Source organism: Mobula hypostoma, chromosome 3, assembly GCF_963921235.1.
Source record: "Mobula hypostoma chromosome 3, sMobHyp1.1, whole genome shotgun sequence".
Lineage (NCBI taxonomy): Eukaryota > Metazoa > Chordata > Chondrichthyes > Myliobatiformes > Myliobatidae > Mobula > Mobula hypostoma.
This window is the reverse complement of record NC_086099.1, coordinates 172,182,461-172,200,767: the sequence shown is the minus strand read 5'-3', so window position 1 is coordinate 172,200,767 and position 18,307 is coordinate 172,182,461. Positions and strand designations below refer to the sequence as shown.

Genomic DNA, 18,307 nt, shown 5'->3' with positions numbered 1-18,307 from the left:
AATAACATTTACTTTGGACTTCCTGAGGCTTAGACAAGCGTGTTATGAAGCATATATTTCAAATGTCAGAAGTCACAGCCCTGGTTTGAGTATTTGATCCCATGTGGATGATCTTTAAACATCCTATTGTACTGTTGTAGAGGAGGAGGGGAGGGCAGGTTGTGGGATCTCATCAGATTGCTTCTGGCAACTCCAATAGGTCCAGGCAACAAGCTGCTGACCAATCAGAGGCTTTGGTCCTTTCTGATTGCCTGTCCTTTTCCCAAGGTTTTGCTGGTACCTGGGGTCCCAGGAGAGTGAATCAAAATCAGGTTATCACCAGCCTGTGTCATGAAATTTGTCAACTTAGCGGCAGCAGTACAATGCAATACATGATAAATTCAGGAAGAAAAAATGAACATATATATATATACACACACACACACATATATATATATATATATAGAGAGAGAGAGAGAGAGAGAGAAAGATATTAAAAATAGTGCAAAAATATAATATACAAAGAGTCCACTGGTACACTTGAGGCCTTCCACAATCAAGTACAGGAGCTGGTTACCCGTCGTGGTTAAGGAAAACAACGGAAAATGTTATTTCCGAGAAATATACTTTAAAACAACCCTTCTCCCTACCCACTAGAAAAAGAACCTAAAAAGGGGGCTTGGGTGGAAAACGAGGTGGATTATACTCGGTGAGATACAGAGCTGCACCTGCACCATTCCATCTGAAGGTAATGGAATGAAATATGCCGTGGAGCAAATATACGACAGCAGGTAGCGCACAGATTTCCAAACCGCTCTCAGCACCTGCCACACACGGAGAGACCCCGGCCCTCGCCACTCGCGGCCGAGCCGCCGCGCCGCCGCGGTCAGAGCCGCAGAGGGAGGAGCGTCGTCAGCTGACCTCGGGCGAGGGGCGGAGGGATTACCGCATGCTCAATGCTATCTACCGCCGTATTCTGCTGACGCCCAGCAGTTTCACTCCGGCTGCCGTGAGACAAGGTGTGGGCTGCTCCGGCACAAATGGCTGCACCCCTGAAAGTGTGTATTATTGGCTCTGGAAACTGGTGAGTCAGGTGACGGGGTCGTTACCGTGAGCTACGGTTTTACCGGTAATGTAAGTCACTGTTGGAGAAGGGAGATAGGCAGACATCGTATCGTTTGCGTTCAGTTTAGGGATGGTTGCTTTTTGTCTATTATCGACTGTAGGATTTTATTTTGACAGTATGTGAATTTATCTTCTCTTGGAATGGGGTCATTTAACTGTACCGAAAATTCTAACAACGAGTTTCCCCATTGCATGCCTTATATGGGGATAATATATTTTAATGTACTTGGCCAACTTTGAAGTGACATATTGACATTTAAAGTGCAGGGTCAACCTTTCCCTCGGTGTAATATTAGCAGAAAGTGATATTGAAATGAAGCCTTCAGCCGTCATGTCGGGACTATCTTAATCAGTGGGCAACATTATTAGAATTAGAATCAGGTTTGATATCATTGGCATATTTTGTGAAATTTATTGTTTTGCAGCAGCAGTATATTGCAATACATTAGTAAAAACTATAAATTAAAATAAGTATATATGTAAAAAGAAATTTGAGTTAAATAGTAGTGTAAATAGAGTGAAAAATACAGAGATAGTGTTTGTGGGATCATTACCCATTCAGAAATCTGATGGTGGAGGGGAAGAAGCTGTTCCAGAAACACTGAGTGTGTGTTCAGGCTCCTGTACCACCACCTCCTCTGGTAGTAATGAGAAGAGGGCATATCCTGGGTGATGGGGGCGCTTAATGAAGGATGTCACCTTTTTGAGGCATTGCCACTGGATGCTGTTTGGGCTGGTGCCCGTGATGGAGCTAGCAGTTTACAACTTTCTGCAGCTTTTTCTGATCCTGTGCAGCAGCCCCCTCCGTACCAGACAGTGAAGTAACCAGTTAGAATCCTCTTCCATGGCACATCTGTAGAAATTTATGAGTGTCTTCGCTGACATACCATTTCTCCTCAAACTTTAGATATGTGCAATATAGCCTCTCTGGTGCCTTCTGTGTAATGGACCAATGTGTTGGGCCCAGGATAGATCCCCGGAGATTTTGACACCCAGGAACATGAAACTGCTCACCCTTTCCACTTGTGATCCCACGAGGACTGGTGTGTGTTCCCTCCGCTTCCCTGTCCTGAAGGCCACAATCAATTCTACTACATAAAGGGTCTAAGCCAATTTACAGCCATGCATACAGTGTTGATATAGCTACCCAAAGTTGTACTTTATTTATTCTAACTCAGAAAATGTCAAGTCAAACAACTCTATTATGAATTATGGGTGTGAACCTGCATTTCGTTGTGCTTCTGTGAGTTCATCGAATCACTATCCCAATATCGTCAGTATCGTCAACAGTCTCTAAGTTGCAGGAATGATTTCATTGCATTATCTGACTTGCATCTGTTTTATCAGGTTTGGAGCTCTTGGTTTGGGACTGGATTTGTATTGAATTATGACATCCACACTCCTTGTGCCTTTCACACTAATTGCCCCGGTGATTTTTGTTGTATATCTCAGCTATCTTCTGATTCAACCATTGAGAAAAGGAGATGGACAGGTTTAGCAGTACAGTAGAAAAATAAACTGGCAACTAATCCCAAATGCCAGAATTTTAGAAACTGATCAAGAATATATTATATAAAAACAACTTTGTCTCTATCTATTTCTAATAGTAATAGCTTGATCTTTTCCCCAAAGGGAAATTGAAATGTGAAATTTTGGCAAAGAGGGGTAAAACACCAATAGACTAAGGGCTAGAGAAACTCAGTGGGCCACGTAGCATTTACGGATGGAAATGGACAGCATCAGCAGTTTCTTGTGCAGACAGTGGTTAAACCATTGCTAGTGTAACATGGGTGTAATGAGTAAACAGTGAAAGTAGCTCAGCAGCACCCTGCCTCATGAAATGTAGATGTTTAATGAACATGCTAACAGACTTGGCATTTATTATTTGGGGAGCTTATTGAATTCTTTTCCAATGCCCAATGCCACGTCAGCGGTGGAGAGAATCAGGCAGTTATTTACAACACTCTAGTGTGATGAGCCAAATTACAGGTTTTTAACGATAACCTTAGCTGGTTACATTTTCTGTCAATAATTGAAGCTCAACTGTCTCTTAGCTCATTATATAACCTAAAAACTGAAATAACATTCTTATTCCCTATAAATCTTTCTGCTTGATCTCTGTTTAAGTAAGCTTTGATTTACTTCAGTTACATGCAGCTAAGCATCACCTTGAGGAAATGGTAAATTTGTGTAAACCAAGTTTGATAATTATTAAAACACTCCACCAAATATCTTTGGTCAGACTATATGCACACTTTATTTAATTTTGTATACATATATAGAATAGCAAGTTCAAATTTATCGTCATGAACATAATACACAAAATATAAATGCCCAAAAAAGTAGCTTTTTGCAGCAGCAGAGTAGTTCATTACAAATACCATTGCTGTAAAATGGAATATAGTGATTTATATGTTTGCTTCTTTACATGAGGAATTGAAACTTTCTAATCTGGTTTGAGGACCGAAGGGTGTCTGCCTGAAATGTCAACTGTACTCTTTTTTCCATAGATGCAGCCCAGCCTGCTGATTTTGTGTGTGTTGAGGACATCCTTTGGTTGTATTCTTTCACAGTGTCTGTAGAGAGTTACCATTCATACACTTCACCGTGTTGGGCAGAGTAACATGGACGGTTGTGAGCCAAAAGCATATGTCAGAGTAACACACTCGAAACGCTGAAGGAGCTCTGGAACTTCACATGTGAATCCATCAATGTTTCTAGTGTGACCTCCTCTACATCAGTGAGGCCCGGTGCAGATTGGGGGATGGCTTCATTGAATGCCTTTGCTCCACCTGCTCTAACAGTCAAGATCTTCCATTTCAAATTTCATAGGAAGTTTATTATCAAAGCATGTATATGTCACCATATACACTTTGAAATTTCGTTTCCTTGCAGGCATTCACAGTAATGCAAAGAAATACGGTAGAATCAGTGGAAAACTACACACAAAGACTGATAAATAACCATGTGCAAAAGAACACAAACTCTGCAAAATAAATTAATAAATAATATTGAGAACATGAGTTGTAGAGTAAATCCATAGGTTGTGAAGTAAGTTTAGCGTTGAGGTGAGTGAAGTTATCCACGCTGATTTGGGAGCCAGCCATTTTAATTCCAGTTTCCATTCCCACACCGACATGTCTGTCCACAGCCTCCTTTACTGCCACACTGATGCCAGACACAGATTGGAAGGTCAACATCTTGTACTTCATCTAACTTCTGGTAACATCTCTTCTCTGTCTTTTCCACACATCTTTTTGTTTTATCCTTCTAGCCCCTTTACCCCATCTCTTTCCCTCCCCTTCCTGCATAACCTGTCCATCACCTGCATCTTCCCCTCATTTCCCATCTGGTTCCTATTATTCCGTGGTCCACTGTCCTCTCTCTCTTCTTCAAACAAGAGAAAATCTGTAGATGTTGGAAATCCAAAGCAACACACAAAATGCTGGAGGAACTCAGTAGGCCAAGCAGCATCTATGGAAAAGAGTAAACAGTTGATGTTTCTGGCTGAGGTCCTTCACAAGGACTGGAAAAAAAAGATGAGAAGCACAACTTGGAGTATTTGGTGTCTCTGGGTCTGTCCGCAGTGGAGTTCAGAAGGATGGGGGGGGGGTGGGGGTTGCGGAAATCTTATTGGAAACTACTGGATACTGAAACTCTCAGATAGAGTGAATATGGAAAGAACAGGAGAGTCCAGGATTCAAGGGCACAGCCTCAGAACATAGGAAGATCCCTTTAAAACTGGAAACCGTTATTGGATGTATTCCAGGTTTTTGATTGGTGGGGGGGGGCTAACTGTTACAATGAGAAAGTGGAGGAATGGGCTTTAAAAAGTCAGCCATAATTGATAGGCCAAATGGCTTAATTCTGCTCCTATATCATTTGAACATATGCTCTTAAGTTCAAATACTTTTTTGATATCAAGCCTTTGATTCGGTCAACAACAGTGGTGTTATTATCAAACTTAACTATGTTATTGGAGTTGTACTTCGCCTCACAGTCACGTATAAGGTCAGTAGAGCAGGGGGCGAAGCACATAGCCTTGTGGTGCTGATGGTGATTGTGAGGAGGCGGTATTGCCAATATGAACTAACTGGGATCTGCAAGTGAGAAAATCGAGGATTCAGTTCCATAAGGAGGTATCGACACCTAGGTCTCGGACTAGGGGTAATTGTTTATCGATTCTATTGTGTTTCTTTGTTCTACTGTGAATGCCTGCAAAAAATTGAATCTCAGGATAGTATGTGGTGATATCTCCATACTTTGAGGTTAAATTTACTTCAAATTTTGAGGAATTCAACTATTTGACCATGTTTAGAACAAAACTGTAATCCGGTCTGGAACAAAGTGGTCTGATGAAAATCCAAACTAGGCATAAAGAAGCAAGTAGCTTATTAATGAGGAAGTGTCATCTATTTGTGCAGTTGATGCTACCTTCTATCACTTTGCTGAAGACTGGGTGGTAATCAACTGGATTTGATTTGTCTTGTTCTTGAAGAAAAGTTTTCCACAGTTACATTATTGTAACTACCAAAAAAATAGCTTGATTAGAGGCACAGCATGTTCTGGAGTGCAGGCTGTTCTAACTACACCTGGCATGTTAGCTGGTTCCATAATATTTGCTGTATCAGCACCCTCAGCCATCCTTTCCGGAGAGTGGCGTCTGTGATATGTGGATTTTCAGGATGAAGCCAAGATTGTGATTGTGAATTTTTGTTTCTTGCCTTTTGGCTGCCTACATTTTGAGCACTCGCGTCACTGAGGACGGAGAGGTTCTTGTCAGCTGTTTAATCGAGGGCCATAACTTATGACTAGACGAGGTAGACCTGCAGGGCTTCAGGCTGTTCTGGGGACATTTTATTTGCAAGTATACTACTGTGCTTAGTCACCTTAGATTTTTTTAATATGAATTTTGTTTTAATTTTTTTTTGTCTTCTGCATTAGTGTGTCAGTAGAAAAGAGCAAATTTTAGATTTCCAAACATCCATTTTCCAAAAGAATTAAATGATACAGAGAATATTCCGTTAAAGAAAGTAACATATGAAGTAATGGACCACTTTTCAAATAAAAGCTTGATTACTTTGTAGGTATGTAGCCCAGTGTATGGTTAAACAAAGATAACAAACAGGATGCTAATAATCAATGAGCTGAATCAGAACTGATTAATTGAAGCAAGAATGTGTGGAGTAGGAATCAAACTGGGGCAAAGGACAACCAAACCAAAAGGTGAAGGTGTGGCAGATTTAACACATTTTCAAATAATCAATTCACATACCATGGCAAGAGTGAACATAGCAACAAGACACAAGGTGGTCATCCTCCATCAACAAGGTCCCTCCCAAAGCAGAAATTTCATGGTAATAGCAGTTTCAAGATGTGCTTACCAAGCTCTTTTGAAGAAGCACACTGGTTGGCCGCAGAAACTGAATGCAGCAGACGAGAGATACATCAAACTGAGGTTCCTTCTAAATTAGAAGTCCAGCGCTGTTATCAGCTCTGAACTCACAGAAACCACTGGAACCCAAGTGCACTGCTCTACAATCTGGAGAAGTCTTGCCTGAAGTGGTCTTCATGGAATAGTTGCTGCCAAAAAGCCATTAATCTGAAGTGGAAACAAAACCAAGAGCCTCAGCTACACACAGAAACACAAGGACTGGGGCGTCGAACAATAGCAACAAGTGCTCTGGATTGACAAGTCAAAATTTCATATTTTTGACTCAAGTGGGCTTTGTGGCTTGTCGATAGATGAGCGGGAGAGCACAACATGGATGAGTGCAGCCACCAGTGAAGCACGGCGGAGGTTCCTTGCAGGTTTGGAGCTGCATTTCTACAAATGGAGTTAGTGATCTGGTCAGAATTAATGGAATCCTCAATGCTGACAAGTAGGTGCAGATACTCATAATCATGAAATACCAACAGGAAGGCATCCGATTAGTCTCAACTTCATTCTGCAGCGACAATGACCCCAAACATACAGCCGAGGTAATAAAGAACTATTTTCAGCACAATGAAGAACAAGGAGTTCTGCAACAGATGGCATGACCTCTACAGAGCCCTGATCTCAAATTCTTTGAGGCTGTCTGGGATTACCTGGAGAGACAGAAGCAAGCGAGACAGCCAGAGTCTGCAGAAGAACTCTGGCCGGTTCTCAAAGATGCTTGAAACAACCTGCCAGCCGATTTTCTTTTAAAACTGCATGACAGTCTAAGAAATTTGATGCAGTTTTAAAAGCAAAGGGTGGTCGCGCCAAATATCGATTTGATTTAGATTTTTACTGTTTACTGCCCTTTATAGTAACTTTTTTGATACAGTATTTAGAAACTTTTCATTATTTTTGAAAGCATCTTTATGTTACAGATTTTTCTTTCGTGAGCCTAAGACTCGCTTACTGTAGATGCACAGTACTGTAGATGAAGACGACTGAAATTTAATGTAAATGAGGCAAAGGTTTGAAGAATTTATAACATTATCTTCAGTGCAGGTCAAATTGCTGCAGTTATCTGAGTTACATTTAAAAATGAGCATTTAAACAGTGGCAGACCCTCTCTTGCAGTTGGTTGCTGCCTGGGGATCTATTAATTACCAATCTCAACAGGAAAAGAGTGGATTGTTCTGGCAGAAAGTCAGTGTAGACTCCAAGCATTGAATGATATGACTGTATGATTTTTGACTAATTGCTGTCATTTTTCAACCTTCAGGGAATAATAAGGAAATATAATGAACTTGCTTCTTCCTGCTACATGAACTATTATTAAAGCTTTAAGGGATTTTGAATTTAATTGTTTTAATATTCTAAAATTGACAACCTTGCCCTATTAAAAATTAGCAAAAATTCCATTAAATTTTGTAAAAAGTAATTTTGAAGGTATGTTTAGATTGACAGACTTAAAAGTACTTTTCATGATGTTTTATTTGCAGTTGTAATAATCATACAACCAATTAGCACTTGTTAATTTTTTGAGGTATTCTTCAACTCCAAAAATTTTAAAGTAACTTCTGATGTTGTAGGCTTTCCATTTGAATTGGTTCATGGCAGCATATGCAGTTTAGCTGATTTTGCAAAACAACTGTCTTTATATTTTCAGGAGCCGGCTGCTAAAATCTAAAGAACAAAGGGCTTAATGTTATTTATCTGAGAACAGCCTTCAGTTAGAAACTTCCAAGTTACTCTTCTCTGGTTGAATATTTCTGATACTGGAATTATTCCTTTTGACCACTGCACACGTATTAATTGATCTTGTTTTATACAATGCCAAACGTTAATTTTCTATTTGAAACATAGCCAAGTGTATAACTGCAGTTTGATAACTGACCCTCTTTTGAACAAGTTTACCATCAACTTAATGTAAATTAACTTTTTTGTACTTTCTGGTCACTTGGAATATTCGGTAATCCTAAGCAAAAGCGGCTCTTTAGGAAGAATAGTCGCATGTATTTGCAATATTATAATAAAAATAACTCAGCAGCTACTGCAGAATTGTACTAAAATAATTTAATAGTTAAAATGAATTGCTGAATGTTAAATGAATATTTTAAGTGTTTGTGCATTATAACTAACAGAATCTTAGAGCTCACTTTCCTCTTTAATCTGGCAAAGTTGTTTTGTTTCCAGTTATGCATCCAGAATGTGTTACAAAAGCTGTAAGTGTAGCATATTAGTTTGTAAAATTGATTTTTTATTATCATATGTACCAAGATATAGTGGTAAATCTGTTTTGCGCGCCGTGCATACAGATCACAACAGCATAGTATTACAGTAACAGGGAAAATGCAGTGTAGGCAAGCAGTAAAGTGTAATCCATAGTGAGGTAGTATGTGAGGTCAAAAATCCATCTTATACTAGGAGACTGTTCAACAGATTTGTAACAGCAAGACAGAAGCTGTTCTTGAACTTGGTGATACAAGCTTTTATATCTTCTGCTTGATGGGAGGGGGGATTAATGAGAATGTCTGGGGTGGGTGGAGTTTTTAATTATGTTAGCTGCTTTACCCAAGCAGCAAGAAGTGTCGACACAGTCCATGGAGGGAGGACCGGAGCTCTGATTACACTGGAGCTGATGTGAGAAGCTGATTTATGTACTCTGTTACACTTAACCTATCAAGATTCTGGGGTTTGCAGCCTCCCTTCCTAATGCCACTCCTCATGTTTCCTAATGGTTATTAACCTCTCCAGTTTGGCAATACAGAGCCTGACCCCAGCTATTACTCAGTAATGAAAATCACTCCTGCAGATCTCATAAATCATAGAACATAGTAAGATACTGTGACTCACTTATAAGTGTACCATTAATTTACAGTGCACTATATATCACACCTGAACTGTAACTGGTTTACAAAAAATATTAATTTCCACAGCACTCTTGATTTTTGATTCCACAAATTCTCTGACAGCCTTACAATGGTTAATAATTTCAAGTTGTGTTGTATTCTTCTTTCCAATATGTTTATTATTAATTTTACATATAAGAATACAGAGTACAAGAAAAAAATATATCGATACATTATACTAATCGCATATAAAGACTCCTTATCATACAGATACTTATACAGATTATTTAATTTGTAACATTGAAATGTAAACATTTTTATTATATTAAAAAAATCTAACCCACTACCAAGACCAAAGCTGATTAGTAAAGAAAAAAAGGAAAAACAAATTATTAGTCATCATCTGTGCTTTGACAGCAAATCAAAGGTTTTGAAAATAATTCAAAAAAGGTCCCCACAATGTGTGAAAGTCTTGGCTAGATTCAGAGATTGAATGTTGAATCTTCTCTAAATTTAAACATGACATCACATCATGTAACCATTGAGTGTGAATAGGAGGGGCTGCATCTTTTCAATTAAGCAAGAGTGTCCTTCTGGCCATAAGAGAAATAAAAGACAAAATGTGCAAGTCAGATGACTCCAAAATAATATCCTTTCCTCCATCAATACCAAATAAAGTGGTCAAAGGATTAGGTTTAAAGTTTACTTTGAAAAATATCGAGAAAGCTTGAAATACTTCTTTCCAATATTTTCCAAGACTCAGGCATGTCCAAAACATATGAATGAGTGAAACTTCTCCATTATTACATTTATCACAATACGGAGATATAGCTAAATAAAAACGAGACAACATATCCTTAGTCATATGGACCCTATAGACCACTTTAGATCGTAGGAGAGAGTGACGGGCACATAACGATGAAGTGTTAACCAATTTAAAAATTTGATTCCAAGTTTCCTCAGAAATTGAAGTCTGTAAATCTTCCCAAAGATTTTTAATTTTATTTAAAGGAACATTTCTCATTCCCAACAACATATTATAAACATATTTGCCCATCCTCTGGGTCACCCCCCCCCTTGTCTTTCTTCCCGGACCTCCTGTCCCATGATCCTCTCGTATCCCCTTTTGCCTATCACCTGTCCAGCTCTCGGCTCTATCTCTCCCCCTCCTGTCTTCTCCTATCATTTTGCATCTCCCCCTCCCCCTCCAGCTTTCAAATCCCTTACTCACTGTTCCTTCAGTTAGTCCTGACGAAGGGTCTCGGCCTGAAACGTCGACTGCACCTCTTCCTATAGATGCTGCTTGGCCTGCTGCGTTCACCAGCAACTTTGATGTATGTAACATATTATAAATGTTAGATATAGATCCATTATAAAAAGGGTTCAAATTAAAAATTATATCTAGTAGATTCTTATCAGGACTTTTAGGAAATGTACTTATTTGAGACTGTAAAAAATCTCTTATTTGTAGGTATCGAAAAAAAATGAGTTTTGGGTTAACTATATTTAGTTGACAGTTGTTCAAATGAAAAAAGACTTCCCTCTACAAACAAGTCCTGAAAGCATTTAATACCTAATCTATCCAATTCTTTAAAAGTCACATCAATCATAGAGGGTTTAAAAAAAATTAGAAAAAATGGGACTCAAAAGAGAAAATCTCAATAAGCCAAAGTATTTTCGGAATTGTATCGGAATTCTCCTAGTGTGGTTAACTTACTCAGAGACAAAGGAAGTGAGGATCCAAGAAGAGAAATAATAGAAAATTTATTGACAGAGTTAGCTTCTTAAAAAAAAAACCCACATCGGACAATCCTCACGATTAATGTAATATTACCAAAATGTAAGATTTCTTATATTAACTGCCCAATAATAAAATCTAAAGTTTGGTAAGGCTAATCCTCCATTCTTTTTATCTTTCTGAAGACGAATTTTATTTAATCTAGAATGCTTATTCTTCCATATGTAAGAAGATATAATAGAGTCAAGAGAATCAAAGGAAGATTTAGGAATAAAAACAGGCAATGCCTGAAAAAGATATATAAATTTAGGTAATATATTCATTTTAATAGAGTTAATTCAGCCAATCAGCAATAACGAAAGAGGCGACCAATTTGATAGTATCCTTTTATGTGATTCAATAGGGTAAGAAAATTTTCTTTAAATAGTTGCTTATAGTTTTTAGTAATTGTTACACCTAAGTAGGTAAATTGGTTTCTTACAATTTTAAAAGGAAGGTTAGAATTTGTTGGTATCAAATTATTCAAAGGGAAAAGCTCACTTTTATGTAGATTTAATTTATAACCTGAGAGCAAGCTAAAACAGGAGAGTAAAGAAAGCGCATGGGGTAACAAAGTCCCAATATTAGAAATAAATAGCAGCTGATCATCAGCGTACAGCGAGACTTTGTGAAAAGTGTCTCTCCTTAAAATACCAGTGATATCATTAGATTCTCGAAAGCCAATGGCTAAAGATTCTAAGGCCAGATCAAAAAGCAAAGGGCTCAATAGACAGCTTTGTCTAGTGCCACGTTGAAGCTTAAATGGTTTGGAATTATAAAAATTAGTGATAACCCTACTGGAAGGAGCTAAATAAAGTAATTTAATCCATTGAATGAAAACGGGTCCAAAATTGAATTTTTCTGAAGTTTTAAATAAATAATTCCATTCAACCCTGTCGAAAGCTTTCTCAGCATCTAGGGATACCACACATTCCGATATCATGTCAGAAGGAGAATAAATAACATTTAGTAACTGACGAATATTAAAGTGAGAATATGGATTTTTGATAAATCCAGTTTGGTTATCTGAGATGACAGATGGTAAAATATTTTCAATCCTATGGGCCTAAACTTTAGATAGGATCTTAGTATCAACATTAAGTAAAGAAATTGGTCTATAAGAAGAGCATTCAGTTAGATCCTTATTCTTTTTAAGGATAAGCGAAATGGAAACCTCATAAAAAGATTGAGGGAGTCTGCCCGACTTGAATGAATCCGAAAAAACTGAACATAAATGAGGTATAAGCAGTGAGGAAAAGATCTTGTAAAACTCTACAGAAAATCCATCTGGACCTGGTGTTGTATTCTTGTATCAAAAGGAACTGGGTGATGTTGCAAAAAGTAAGCCTTATTGATAGAGTCAATGTGGCTTTTTTCCCTTGAGGAAAATGTTTGGAGGCATTTTTGCAGCTTGAATGTTACAGAGGGAATTGTTGCACAGACCCTGGTCTTTCTGTCTAATATGATTCTGCTGGAGTTCTGTACAACATAAAACTACTTAGCAGCAGTCCAAAATAAATAACCATGAGACTGCAGCTTTTACAAGTTGTCTTCATGATTCCCTGCCTTTATACAAGATTTGGGAAACAACATTCTTTGGTTTGTATAATCCTCAATGATTAAGGTGCAGGTTGCACCAATGGCATTGATATCTAAAGGCACGAACAGCAGTGTAAACGAAAATGATCATGTCAGATGAGTTCACATCAGAAAGGGCAGCTATGGAAGTTAAGTGCTAAAACAAATTGGAAATAAAAATGATAGGGTCAACCATGAAATCATTAGATTGTTGCACAAATTTATCTGGTTAATAAATGCAATCCAGAGCTGGACTTGCACTGAAAATAGGTCACAACTTACAAAGTAAATGGCGGGGGCCTGGACAGTGTTGTAGACAAGGACGTCTAGTGACATAATTCTCTTAAAAAGTGGCAACACGAGTAGGCAGTGATTGGAAAAAGACATTTGGCATGCTTGTCTTCAGTGGCCAGGGCATCAAGGACAAGAGGACGTCATTTAAGATTCACGATTAAAATTTGTTTAATGTCCTTTTATACTTGAGAGTTGAGAACAAAATAATTGTTAGTCCGGATCCGATGCAGCACAATAGATGAACAACACAATAATAATAAAAATAACACAACTAATATAAATACATAAGGTGGTTTTATACATTGATTGTATGTCCATAAAGTGACACTAGGTACAGAAGTGTCTGTACATAAGGTGGTGGAGTGGTCTATTGGTTAGTGGGTGGAGGTATTGCTTAGCCTTACAACTTGGGGAGATAACTGTTTTTGTGTCTGGTGGTCCTGGTGTGGATGCTACATTGCCTCCTCTCTGGGTGTAGGTCAAATAGCCCATGAACAGGGCGATGCTTCATGATGTTATTGGCTCTTTACCGGCACCTTTATGTACATACGTGTTTCCTTGATGGCGGGTAGGGCTGGTGCCGCTGATGCACTGGGCAGTTTTAACCACCTATTGTGGAGCCTTCCTGCCTGTCGCGGAGCTGCTTCAGTGTCGTGCAGTGGTGCAGCTTGTTAGAATGCTCTTTACTGAGCATCTGCAGAATGACATGAGTATCGATGTGCATAGTCCAGCTCTCTTCAGCCTCCTCAGAAAACAGAGGCATTGGTGAGCTTTCCTGACTGTAGGATGTGCTCTGCGACCATGAGAGGTTGTGTGAGATGTGCACTCCCAGGCGTTTGAGACTTGTACTTTCCACTGTGGCAACTGTACTAGTGGCTGTGTTGGTAAGACCTCACTTGTGAGTATTGTGCTCAATTCTTGTTGTCCAGCTATAGGAAAGATGTCCTTAGGCTGGAAAGAATGGAGAAATGATTCATGAGGATGTTACCACGACTGGAGGCTTGAGTTATAAGGAGAAGGTGGATAGGATGGGATTTGTTTCCCTGAATTGTAGATTCCAAGTATATAAAATCACCAGGGATGTAGATAAGGGTGATGGTCACACTCTTTTTCTCAGGGTAGAGGAGTACAAAACTAGAAGTATAGACTTAAATTGAAGGGAAATATTTAAAAGGGACTTGGGGCACCTTTATCATCCGGAGGGTGATGGGTGTGTGGAACGAGCTGCCAGAGGAAGTTGTAGTGGTGGGTACAATTAAAAGGTTCAAAATGCATTTGGATAGGTACGTGGATGTAAAGGTTGGAGAGGAATATGGGCTGAATGGAGGCAAAATACAACTAGCTCAGATAGACATCATTGTTAGCCTGAATGAGTTGAGCCAAGGGTCCATAACTCTGTGAAGTCTGTCAACTTTAGCCATATTGGTGACTCCAAAAATCCTTGTACAATCAATTAAACTGTTTATGTGCACGTGATTAGCCCCCTTCTCAAACGTCCCAGGAAACCCGGCTTGTTAGCCCGTCATCTATAGCCACTGGATCCCCCAGTGATAAAAGCCAGCATCCAACAGCTTCGCACAGCTAGGATGTATACAGCTTTGGTCCCCCCAAACCCCTGAGGTTGGGACGTCTCACGCACCCAAACCCCAGTTCATGTGAATGCTGTGTGATTTGCTGCCCCCGGACTGAAATAACATCGTAAACTGCATACAATTTATAAAGAAGTATATTTAAGAATGTCATTTTAAATAAACAGTTATTAAATGAAAGAAAAAAAAATAAAGAGCCATTACTCTTAAACAGTCAAATGTGTACTTAAGTTGGAGCTCATCTTGAACTTGTCTGTCATTCGCGTGCCTGACCCTGGGTCTGTGTGAAAGCACACACCACTTTCTGAATGTCGCTGGAAATCCATCTTGAACAAACGGGTCCCCCATGGGAGGATTGGTTCTTCCTTCTTGAAGCCATTCAGCTGCACAAAGCACCTTGTGTAACAGGGACGGCATCCTTAGCCATCTTCCCCCACCCCGCCCTTCCAGCTTCCACCGAAAAAGACAAAGACCCAGCATTCTCCGGAACCTTCTGCCAATTCCACTATCCCGATTGATTGTCAACACATTCATAAGTTGAATAACAAACCTCATAGCTCAAGCTCAAACAAGCTGAAAGCAGAACAGACCAGTCTTACAGAACATGATTAAGCTGCACATGATCGCATACATTCAGTCTGGTGTATGTTCTGCACTCTATAGTTGGTTTGTGACTTGATCTATTGTATTATATATTCTGGATTGCATCCTTCTTGCTGTTATCTATGCATTAGCCAATTAAAATAAAACTTCATGTGAAGCTGATGGTGTCTAGAAATTTTGAATTCAGTTGGAATGATTGAATTTGCTGGAAATGTGAATTGGAACTCAGCAAGTCAAGCAGCATCTTCTAGAGAGAGAGAAAAACAGCTGAAGTATTAGGTCAATGACCCTTCATTAGAAATCTATTTCTACTTTGGTTGTTTCTTAAAGCTCTCTATTTTTGAGTCTTTCTTTTCTGATCTTTACTTTGACTCTTGGTAGATAATGGATCGCTCCTCGTTTCTACTACTACCTCTGACTTTCCATTTTAAAGACTATTCCCACATTTCTTAATCTGAAGTGGCTCTTTTCGATTGGACAGGTTGCATTTCCAGCTATTATTAAAGCCATGCCTAACATTCCACCAAAGGATATTAACAGTGCTGGAACTGCCTCCATGTTGCAATGCAAACGTGCAACCCAATCTGTTCTTCATCCAATTCATTCAGCAGTTTTGCAAATAGCAATTCCTTGTGGACAATGAGTCCTTTGCCTGAAATTGTGCGCAGTCCCATTGTCTCTGCTTTTAATGACTTTGCTAGACCCACCCTGTTTGTTGCTGCTCATCTTGCTTGTGCTCTCTTGCAGAGAAACAACTGTTTCCCTAACACTTGTGAACTTTAGTTCACTCTCTTCTTTTAACCTTCTGAGGTTATTGATTATCAGAATACAGAAATTGCCTCTGAGATAACTCATTCCAGTCCACATCTCTGGCCATTTTGTCATCTTGCTCTACTACTGTGTTTCTCAACATAACAGTTGTCTGTAATCAATACTAGGATGGAAGGAAGATTGCTACCGTTCATAGCACAATTACTGTTCACTTGTGATCATAGTGATATACATATGTGCCTAGTCTTCACTGTGATGCACACATCTGTATGAAGAAGGAATTTCATTTAGGAATCCACTTTTCAGAATCTGAATCAGGTTTAATATCACTGGCATACGTCGTGAAATTTTTTTGTCTTTGCGGCAGCAATGCAATGAAATACATAATAGAAAAAACAAATTGCAATTTAAAAAATTATGTATGTTAAATAAGTAGTGCAAAAAAAATGTTTTTTTGAGAAGTAGTGTTCATGGGTTTATTGTCCATTCAGAAATGGGAATGCAGAGGGGAAGGAGCTGTTCCTGAATCATTGAGTGTGTGCCTTCAGGCTCCTGTACCTCCTTCCTGATGGTAGCAGTGAGAACAAGACCTGATCTGGAGATGGGGGGTCCTTAATGATGGACGCCGCCTTTTTTGAGACATGGCTTCTTGAAGATGTCCTGGATACTGTGCAGCCCGGTGCCCATGATGGAGGTGACTAGGTTTACAGCACTCATTTACTGCCATGAAAATTCATCGCAACCTTTTAGTCTGTCGTTCAGTGGCCCTTGAGTTCCTTTCATTTGCTGCTTGCATAAGCAAATGAAACATGGAACTGAAAGCAGAACTCCCTCTACTGAAAACATTGTGTGAGTACAATAATATATCAAACACCATATCATATGATTGAAATGATTCCTTAAGTGTACCCTATGCATCCAAATAGGCCTTGTAGGAGGTTCATTTCCTCTTGGAAGGTCAGCTTGTTCTAAATGAAAGCAAAAATAGCAGCTTGATATCCGTGGAAAGAAACAGAGTTAATGTTGCCAGCTGGTGATGTTTTATCATTAAAAATGACCAATCGGGTACAGACTGGGAAGGCTGGTTATCTAAAAATGTTGTCTTAAGGGTTGTAATGTGCTGAGTTTGGACATGAGAGGTTATTCCATGTATTGGAAAAGTATGGGAGGGAAGGAAGCGGGGTTAGAGTGGGATGGGGAATTGAAGGAATGGGCAACGAGAAGCTCAAAGCCCTGGAGGACTGAATGAATATGTTGGACATTCAGTCTGTGTTTGCTATCTTCAGTGCAGAGGAGACCACGTTTTGAGCTCTTTAGAAGAGCACTACTTCACTTGGGACAAGTATTTGAATCTCTGAATGCTGGGAATGCAAGCAGTAAAAGGGCAGTAAGTGCACTCAAAGGAGGCATATGAAGGGAAATAATTGGTGGGATTGGAAGAATGAACTTCCTTTGGAATACTGTAAAAGGTGAAGTGGTGAAGATGTACGTTGTGGAGGAAATTATGGAGAATGACCTGTTGAATGTAGTTTGCTAGGGTGAACAGTAAATTCAAAGGTTATCCTAGATGGAGGAGAGAGGGGAGAGAGCAGAAGTGTGGGAAATGCAACAGATTGATTCCGAGCCCTGTCAAGTATGGGGAAAGGCAAACCCGAGTTCAGGAAAGTGGAAGACGTCTCTGAAGTGCTGGTTGGAGTCATCGTCCAAGCTGACGTGATAGAGACAGAGACCCTCCGAATGGAATGGAGCTCAGCAGGTTGCCAGCAGAACAAAGAGAATTGTAAATGAGAAGAAGCAGAGGTCTAGTAGGAGAAGGAAAGAAGAAGTAAAGGATAAAGATGGCGTTCCAATGTGCTCGACTCTTGTACCCCATAGAAAAGAGATGTTCCATTCAAATTTGCAGATTAGAGTTAACCAATTAGATATCCCCTATCCAAAAAAGGTAATACTGGGAAGCTTCCAGAATCATACAAAGAACTGTAACAGTAAGGGACACGCTGAACAATCGAAGATGCATAGTGTGACCACAATGTGTGAAAATAGTTACATGAATATAAGTAGTTACAAGCAGGCATAAATTGTTAAACTGTAAAGATAATATTTTTTCAGACTAATCTAGTGGTTCCCAAACAGCGATATCACTCCCTGCCCATTGGGATGATGGGAGTTGCTAAGGGGGCAATAAAAATTGTGGTTGGAGGTGGGGGTACGCTCAGCAGCAAGGAGGCAGCTGAGGGATTATAGGCTTAATTTAAGAAATATTGTAAGTATTTGATTCTCAGTGCCTCTTTTTTTTAGATTATGAGAACACAGTCCTCTTTTA

General features: G+C 39.3%; 1 protein-coding gene across 2 annotated transcripts in view; it reads left to right on the top strand.

The window, feature by feature from the left end:
* The first annotated feature begins 925 nt into the window (after positions 1–925).
* LOC134344390 (glycerol-3-phosphate dehydrogenase 1-like protein) overlaps positions 926–18,307 on the top strand; it is a 52,192-nt gene continuing 34,810 nt past the window's right edge. Inside the window, exon 1 of one of the 2 annotated variants that reach the window (XM_063044099.1) lies at positions 926–1,063. In XM_063044099.1, the coding sequence (XP_062900169.1) occupies positions 1,020–1,063 (44 nt within the window). In that variant the 5' untranslated portion in view covers positions 926–1,019. The remainder of the gene's footprint in view (positions 1,064–18,307) is intronic. The other variant, XM_063044100.1, reaches the window with a different exon arrangement.